At 55.3% G+C, this 8,881-nt stretch overlaps 1 protein-coding gene across 1 annotated transcript in view; it reads right to left on the bottom strand.

The window, feature by feature from the left end:
• RAP1GAP (RAP1 GTPase activating protein) overlaps nucleotides 1–6,295 on the bottom strand; it is a 24,655-nt gene extending 18,360 nt beyond the window's left edge. The window contains exons 1-5 of the mRNA XM_023509766.1: nucleotides 6,235–6,295; nucleotides 3,965–4,000; nucleotides 3,059–3,106; nucleotides 2,004–2,042; nucleotides 1,369–1,554 (exon numbers count right to left, since the gene is read on the bottom strand). Coding sequence (XP_023365534.1) covers nucleotides 1,369–1,554; nucleotides 2,004–2,042; nucleotides 3,059–3,106; nucleotides 3,965–3,982 — 291 coding nt within the window. The 5' untranslated portion in view covers nucleotides 3,983–4,000; nucleotides 6,235–6,295. The remainder of the gene's footprint in view (nucleotides 1–1,368; nucleotides 1,555–2,003; nucleotides 2,043–3,058; nucleotides 3,107–3,964; nucleotides 4,001–6,234) is intronic.
• Between the last annotated feature and the right edge of the window lie 2,586 nt (nucleotides 6,296–8,881).

Here is an 8,881-nt window from a genome sequence, read left to right as displayed (position 1 = left end):
AGGAGTTTGAGGTTACTATGAGCTGTGACGCCACGGCACTCTACTGAGGACAACATAGTGAGACTCTGTCTCTTAAAAAAAACAACAAAAAACTCACAAACAAACAAAACAAAATAATCCTTATCATCAGCTAATGATGAGCACTTACTATGTGCCAGGCGTGGTTCTGTATACACTTTCCATGTACTTTTATCATCCCCATTTTTTACAGGTGAGAAAACAGGATCAAAATAGTTAAATAACTTGCTCAAGGCCAAGCCATCAATACATGGAAGACCTAAGATTCCCAGGCAGACTAAGAGGCTCCAGAGCCCATGATGCTCTCCCCCATCTTGGGTGTAAGCTGACAGGAAGGCAGCACCTGGCATAAGACCAGACACATACAAAGTCCCAGCATGGGACCTCCCCTCCAGTTCCTACAACCCAAGAACTCTTACAAACACCCTTAAGTGACATTCTGACAAGTTGTTACTGGGCGGGGTCCTTGCTCTGGGTCCCCTCCTGGTGGTGCCTGGGGCTGATGGAGGCAGGTCAGGGAGGGGCTGGGGGCTCTGGGTGGGAATGCACGTGCTGCTGCGAGCGAGGCAGGCAACTGCACAGATGAGTGAAGAGAGAGGGGGACACTGACAGAAAGATGAAGAAAGGTAGAGAAACAGGAGGCAGGAGGAGAGAGCAGAGGAATCTCCTGAGGCTTATTCAAGCCACTTCCAGCCCTGGCCACCCCCTGCCATCTCCCAAGGCATACCATGCAAAAAGAAAATCAGGGCTGGGGGTGGAGGGGGACAGGCTGCACTCCTGGGCCAATGGCTTACTACGTGGCTAGATTCCCTGGGCTCCTGGGCAGGTGGGGGCTAGGGGTTTTATCAATCCCAGGCCCAGCCATGATGTTACTGTGTCCTCCTAACCCCTTCCCCAAGCTGCTGAGAGATGGGCCTGGGTCTGTTGTGTTGGCTGCTATATACCTGGCCTAGAACAGGGCTAGGCACACAGCTGCTATTCACTATTTGCCAACCCTGACTGAGTGCTTACTTTGTCCCAGACGCCATTCTAAACACGATGCAAGCGCTGGTTCATAAGCCTCACAGCAACCTCATGAGGTGAGTATCATTACTACTACCATTTGTACAGGCAAGGAAACCAAAGCACAGAGAAATTAAGCAACTTGCTCAATGTCCTAGGTAGTAGGTGGCAGAGTCAGGATTCAAACTCTGGTTAATCCTGCTGTTAACCACTATGTCATAATGCTGCCTTGTCCAATAAATGTTGATTGAATGAACAAATGAATTTACCATGCCTTCCCTCTCCTCTAGGCCCAGCCTCCCAGGGACTGGACTGTGACCCACCCCAGCCAGCCAGCCACCCACCTACCTTGCCAAGAAAGTGCTTCCGGTAGATTCGGGCTGTAGGGTTGCACTCGAGCTTCACCTTGGTGGTGGGTGACTGGAGCGGCTCTGTCTCAGGAATGCTGGTGATTTCATGGTTAGTACCTTCAATCCAGTAGCCCCCAAACTGGGGCAGCAGGATGAGAGGAAAGGGCCCTTCTCGCCCCAGGACCTGAAGAGGGACTCAGCTGAGAGCCACTCCATGCTGCACCGCACTGGGGGCCCCAAGACACCCTCCCAACTCAGACCCGGGGGTACTTTCGTCATGGCTAAAGGGTACTAGTGGACAGCTTGGAGCCTAGGTGGGCCCCAGGGCTCAAATCCACCCTCTCGGGGATACTTGCTCCAGCCCTTTCCCTCAGCCAGACCAGACAGGTGCCAAGCCCCATGTCCCAGTCTCCAAAACAGGGGCCTGGGAGCAGGTAGAGCTGGGGGCATGACTTTGGCCCAGGAGGCTGAAACATTTGGTTGAGAAGGTTTAAGGATTCAAATAGGCTCTAAAGTCTTAGGTCTGTAAACTGGGTCTCCAGCCCCCACAGCAAGGCCTGAGTTCAGACTCCAGAGGGTATCCAGATGCTCTGTTGGGAGGGCAGGGACGGGTTTGCAGGGCCAGCCAGGTACCTCGTGGACACTCGGGTAGGGAATGTAGTCCTCCTCTGTCTGCAAAACACAAGCAGAGCCAGGTGGGGAGGGGTCCTTGGCCCTTATATTTTCCAGGCTCCTTGAGACCTGCTATATTTTCAGCCAGTCACCCAGCTGGGAGCACAGATGGGGGGCAGCCTCTTAGGGCTTGGCCTAGGATGACCCAATAGGCAGGGGGCTGAGGTAGGCTCAGCTCACTGAGTGCTGGGTTTCCCTCTGCCTGAGGAAAGGAAGTTCAGTGCCTCCCCAGAAGAAGCCCCTGCCAGCCTATAACACAGATTCTGCCCCTCCCCCCAGGACTTCTGGTACAGAGGTCTGAGGGGTGGGGGGGGTGTCTGAGAATTACATTTCTCAGGAGGTCCCAGGTGGCACTGACACTGCTGGTCTGCGGACCTCTGCCCTGAGCAAAGCATCAGGCTTGCTGCCCATGAAGCCTCTCTAGAAGGGCTCATTTTCCAGGGCTTTGGGGGCGGGTCCCAAAGGACCAAGAATGATGCCAAATAAATTCAGAGTCAAAAAGAGACCCTCATCACCTGCTGGGGTCCCCCCAGCCTCCTGCTAGTTACCAGACCCCTCTCTCTAGCTACTTCACACCATCCAGAAGGGAGCCTCTCAGAGCAAGAAGGGAGCCTCTCAGAGCAAGAGCTCATAAGCCTCCTAGGGCCTGGGTTTGAGTTTGCCTGCAACTGCTGATCAAAACTGATTTCAGGGAAAACATTTTACGCAGCTGTCTTTGGAGAGATAAGGACTTTGGGGTGGGAAGCCTGGAGAGGCAGGGTGAGTTTGCAGCGGTGCAGCAGGAGGGGAGGTGCTAGAAGGGAGGCCCCACCCCTCTGGTAGGGGAGGAGTCATCCACATCTTAGAACTGCGGTACCCACAGAACCGTTCCTGGCACATAGTAAGACTACTTCAGAAAAGTGGCTGGACTCCCTGGGCCCCTAGGCAGGCTGCTTTGACAGCTGCCAGTGCTTCCCAGACCTTCCCCTGCCTCAGGGAGGGAGTCTGCTGGGAAGCAGACTGCTAAGCCCACCTACTTTGAGAGGTGGTGGGAAGGAGCATCGCTGTTCATCCATCCTGCTTCCCTGCAAGAGAATTAACACTGGTCACACCCCTCCCATGCCTGCCCCCCTATTACACCCCTCCCATGCCTGCCGCTGACTGTTGCCTCCCCCCAGACTTTACCTCCCCCAGTCCCAGTGGAAGGGGAAAGCCCTCAGCGCCCCAGGGATGTGGGAGTACCCCCAGGGCAGGGTGCAGCCTGACTCATCCTGGTGGTGACTGGGGCTGATAGAGGCAGCTCAGGGAGGGGCTGGGGGCTCTGGGTGGGAATGCACGTGCTGCTGGGAATGGGGGCAGGGGAGCAGGCAACTGCACAGATATGTGAAGGGGGGGCAGAGACAGAAAGATGAAGAAAGGCAGAGAAACAGGAGGCAGGAGGAGAGAACAGGGGATCTCCTGAGGCTTGTTCAAGCCACTTCCAGCCCTGGCCACCCCCCTGCCCATCTCCCAAGGCACACGAGGTGAAAAGCAAATCAGGGCTGGGGGGGAGCAGGCTGCACTTTCAAGCCACTGGCTCACTAATGACTCCTCCACTTACAGCGCAGCCCCCTCCTCTCATTCTACCTGGGAGCTCTGGAGAGCCTGCCCTGCCTCCTGTGGGGTGGGCTGAGGAGCTGAGCCCTGCCCTATTGGGGACCTACATAGAGATGGGAGCCAAGATGGGCCTGCAGGTCAGAGATGGGAGCTGGTCCAGTCTCCATCCTCTACCTGACCCCCAGATAGAGGACTCTAGACAGTGAGCTGCCACCATCTTCTCCTGGCATGGTCTGTCGAGGGCTCCTGGCCTGTTCTCACAGGGGCGCAGGGATAGACATAAAACCAGGGTCCCCAATCTGCAGCTGGCTGTGTGGTTCCCCAGAAAGGCTATAGAGCCATCCTACCTGCATCTTTTCAATCATCTCAAACAGATCTGTGTTCTGCAACAGAGATGGAGGAGAGCAAGGTCAGTCCTGGGGGGTGGCCCAGCTGGTCCTGCCAAATCCCAGAGGACCCTCCACCCAATTCAGGTGCCTCCAATTCTGACTGATGACTGAGGCATGGAGCAGCAAGAGGGAGGGAGCGGGGCATCATGGTGGGGGGCTCTGTGCAGAAGACTCGAAGAGCTGGGCCACTGCGAAGTGAGGGGAGCCCAGAGCCTAGCAGCCCACTCCGCCCAGTCCTCTCCCCCGAAGGGCTGCTGCCCTTGGAAAGAGACAGCTCTTCCCCACTTTACTGCAGATTGGCACTCAGGAGTTCATGACCCAGCTAGGAACCCTAAGAGGACCTATGGTTCTTCCCATCTCCCCTGGAAAAGGGTGAGGCTCAAGCCATGGACCATTGCTCAGCTCACCCTGCCCTAAAGCAGGAAGAAAGGACACTGCGATGCCCACTGGCCCAACACCTATGCGTGAGCCTACCTGCACCCTCTCACCACCTCAGCAGCCTCTCCTGAGGCTAGCCAGGGAACATGCAGAGTTAATCTGGCATCTGCCAGCTGTGCTTGGCAGCACTGGCCTCTCCAGCGCCAGCTCCCTATGAGCCTTCCTGGAAGCCAGCATCCCTGCTGGCTGGCTGGGCTGGGGGCTGGGCCTGGGAAGCCCCCAGAGCCTCCAGGATGGTGTCCCTCCCCCAGTTACTCCAAGGCTCTCTCTGCTTAGGCAGCTCCAGCTGACACATGTGCTATGGGACTGTGCACCAGGAAACTCTCTCTTATCCCCCCCCCCACTGCTCAAACACACAGAGGCCTGTACACCAATATTTAAACAGTTTCACTGCACCATGCATATGTTTTGTGTACCAAGGAAAACCCACACACGCACACAATGGGGCCTGTGCTACTGGGTCTATGCATAGTGATTTTTATACTCAGAGCTCTAAGCTAACCCACAAACACACATGTTGGCGTCCCAAGTGACACAGGAGCCCACCCACTCACACACAGATTCATGTACTAAGAGAGACGTACACATAAATGCAAGCCCTCACCTGTGCAGGTCTGTACACCAGTGGCTGCACACAAAGCTACACTAACATCACAAAACCACCCTCTTGTCTGAGACCGAGAGACACCACATGCATTGACAGACACAGGAAAGCTCACAGAGCTCCACTCCCAGCTCCAAGCCCTCCCTGGCCTGTCACTGTCACCCACCCTCTTCTGAGAAAAGGAAGAAGCATCCAGCCACTGTGGGGTTAGCTAACTCCCAAGGGTGAGGTGCACAGCCTGAACCTCACATACCCCTCACACCTGCTCGAGTAAAACCATCTTCTCTCTCTCTCACATACACACACAGCCCTGTTAAAGGTTACAAAACACAAACATGCCCATGTACCCTCTAAGGTCTGCCCACAGAGGCAAGATCCATTCTGTAAAATACACAACAGGAGTCCACCGGAGACCAGGATCCATGGTCACTTATGTCACACACAATACCTCCACAGGCAATTACGGCAGAAACCACAGACACATACTTGAAGTCCAAGTAGACAAACACATCTGTCAACCAACACACTGTATAACATCAACTTTAGCATCTGTGCCTGAGTCAGCCACTCAACTTCGGACAGGCACGAGACGAGTCACACTGATAAGGGGTGCATTAATGTTCCCCAAGGCATCTCATTCAAGGTGACAAAATGTGACCAGGAACAATCAAACGGCCTGTCTTACCTAGAGTTACAATCACATAAACACTGACACATGGCACTGTCACAGGAGTGTACTCACAGCAACAAGTAACACCCACACTACAGCCCTGAAGGAGCCATAGATATCCTGACACATGGTGAAGGCTGTGAGTGGTGTGGCCCAGATGGGGCTACCCCCAAGTTACACTTAACATTCAGACCCCGCCAAGGGGACAGTGGAAGGGGTAGAGTGGTCCCAAAAGATGGAAAGTACACAAACCACACACATAAACACACACACAGAGCACCACCGTAGCCCAGACACAGTGGCAGCTGCAGAAAGAGCCCTGAGGTCTGGGACCCCAGGGCAGAGGTGTGCCCTGTGGCCGCCGCGGCGGGTGTCAGCCCAGAAGCTAACACACCCACCATGACGGAGCCTCGCACACCCACCTTGGCTCGGTCAGAGCTTGCCAGGCTCCAGAAAAGTCGTGTAGACTCAGCCCCGGGAATCCCTCAGCTAGGACGCCCCTGCCGGGATCCTCACCTGCCAGCTGGCCCCAGTGGGCAACGAGCCCCTCCGCGGACGGCCGTGGGACGCCGGGGGCCGCGGCTGCGCCATCCTGAGCACGCTCGGCCTCGGCCCCGGCCCCCGCCCGGGCGGCGCTTCAGCTGGCCCGGCCGCCTGCGGCCCGCGCGCGCCCCGGCCCGGGCCCCGCAGCGCCGAGCTCCGCGTTCCCGGCTCTCGGCGGCGGGGCTGCCTGAGCTGGGCTCGCCCGGCAGCCGGGCCCGAGGGGGCGGGGCGCCAGGTACGGGCGGCGCGGGGGCGGAACGAGGGCGTGAGGCCCCGCCCCCAGGAGGCCCGGCCCGCGGTCCCTACCCCCCCCAAACTCTGACACTGCGCCTGCGCACTGTGGCCCGCGTGCTTGGGGCTTTGGGCAGGTCGGATTCCCGAGGGGCCCTTCCCCGGCTCCCCTAAGCGCTCCTCCCCCACTCCACCTTCTGCGTCTTCCCAGGCTCTGGATACCTTGCCTCAAGGCCTCAAGGACAGGGTTAGGTCCTGCTGTGAAACTAGAAGAGGAGGGGTTACCTTGGAGACAGGGGGGGATTTTTCTTGAGCGCCTACTTAATGCCAGGCCCTTCACATGTCTCATCATCTTGCCACAACTCACAAAGTACAAGTGTCAATCCCCTTATACAGATGAGAAAACTAGTTCCAAGAGGCGAAACAGCTTGCCCAAGAGCACTCAGCTAAGGAAAACGAAAGGCATAACCGGAATCCAGGGGAAAGCCTGGAGCTACTCTTTGGAGTCTCTCCCCTCCATCCTGCTCTCATTCCCTGATAGTGGTTGACCTGTTCCCTTCCCCACACCCAGCTCCCCCAGACTCTGGAGGAGCTGGCCACAGTGCCTGGGAGAGGCTGCCAAGAACTCATGGTATAGAGGAAAGGGCTCAAGTGTCCCACTTCAGGACATGTGGGTTCTAGCTCTGGCTTTGCTACAACTTGCTGAGTGGGCTCTGCCACCTCCCTGGGCCTCAGTTTCCCAATCTGTAAAATATAAGGCCTCTGCAGGCCCTTCCAGATGACCCTGCAGTGTGTCCCTTGCTTGATATAGGCACTATACAGTGGGACAGGCCTTGCTAGACAGATGTTGGAAAATGGCAAATGCTTCCCAATCAGTAGCCAAGTCAATGCTAGCTGCTCTGGATGCTGGATGGGGAGAACTGCCCACGGCTCAGTGACAAACCTCTCTTCAGCTTCCCAAAAGAGCTGCTGGCAGCTGCCCCCCAGTCTCCATCCTCCGGGCCAAGGGCTCTTAGAAGGAAAGCTCTGTGCCTTCCTTTCCCCAGACATGGCTCTGGGTCAGCTTTGGGCCCAGAAAGCTGGCAGGAACTCCAGAGATGTGTGTTCCAGACACAGTGTAGCTTTGGTTTTAATAATTAACAGCAGCAAATATTGATTTATGCAGCCACTTCCAGGCCTGAGCACTTCCAGGTACCATCGAAATGCAGCCAAAGAAACATCCATTCCCACACTGCCCCCAGGGGAAGTGAGACCTGCTCATATCACCAGAGATGTCTGTGTGGCAGGTGGTATGGAAGGTGTGCACATATGTACATACAGCTGTATGTGTGTGTGTATAAAGCTCCAAGACCAGATGTGGCTGTGTGTATGTGGGCATTTGTGTTTGTATGGCAATGCCTGGGTAAATGTATTTCTGTGATTGCACATATATATCTCATGCATGTGTACACGTGCAAGTCTGAATACATTTACAGACATGTAAATGCATCTGTGTGTCTGATATCTGTGACTATGTATGTACAGAGTTGTGAGTAGGCTGTGTATGTACATGTATGTAGATTTCTGAACTCCTAAGTAGAAAAACCCCTATGGGGGGAGGATCCTGGGTAGCTCAATACCTGCACAAATGTGGCCTCCCAAAGAGAAGGGAAATGTCCCTTGTGTGTGTTCTGTCCAGCCTGGGGCATGTCATGTGCTGATAAAAATTCAGCTTCCTAGTTTCTACCTTCCAAAGTACTTTCATAGTCATTGCCTAAGTGCAAGCGAGATGGGTAGAGAAGGAACTGCCACCTGTATTTTATAGGTGAGGAGACTGAGGCCTGGGGTAGAGAGGCAAAGATTTTCCCATTGGCCACTTGTCCTTCAGACTGGTTCCATCAGTGTTATAAGGTGCACAGAGTTGGGGTACTGGAGAGGGAATAGAGAATGTATCACAGCCCATCCCTGGCTTGCTGGAGACCCCAGATAAATCACTCAATCTCTCTGGACCCTGGTTTTATTCCTCTGTCAGAGGAGGATGATTCTGGGGTGGGGGTGGGCTACTGGAAAGAGGTGGTTTGGAGCCTGCTGTCTGAGATGTGTTGGCACAAATGGAGGCTTCTAGCCAGACTGGATGGAGGCCAACATCCCTGAGGGGAGGCAGCTCCTCACTGATCTGAGGAGGCTGTCTAAGCAGGCAAGACCCCAGGTGATGGGCTGCTCCAACTCTCATTCCCTCGGGGAGAACTGAAGCCCAGGAGCTATGGTCCAAGGGCACATGCCCCTTGGTGAGAACCCAGGCATCCTCCCAGGATACTTAGGGGGAGAGGGACTGAGCATTTCATTCATGAACCCAGCTGTCAAGTGAGGGCTGTCATTGAGTCTTTCCCTTTCTGCCAAGTCCCAGATC

The sequence above is a fragment of the Otolemur garnettii genome, unplaced genomic scaffold (assembly GCF_000181295.1).
Source record: "Otolemur garnettii isolate 467f Iridium unplaced genomic scaffold, OtoGar3 scaffold00009, whole genome shotgun sequence".
NCBI lineage: Eukaryota > Metazoa > Chordata > Mammalia > Primates > Galagidae > Otolemur > Otolemur garnettii.
Note: the sequence above shows the minus strand (reverse complement) of the source record. Positions and strands in the feature narration are given on the sequence as shown.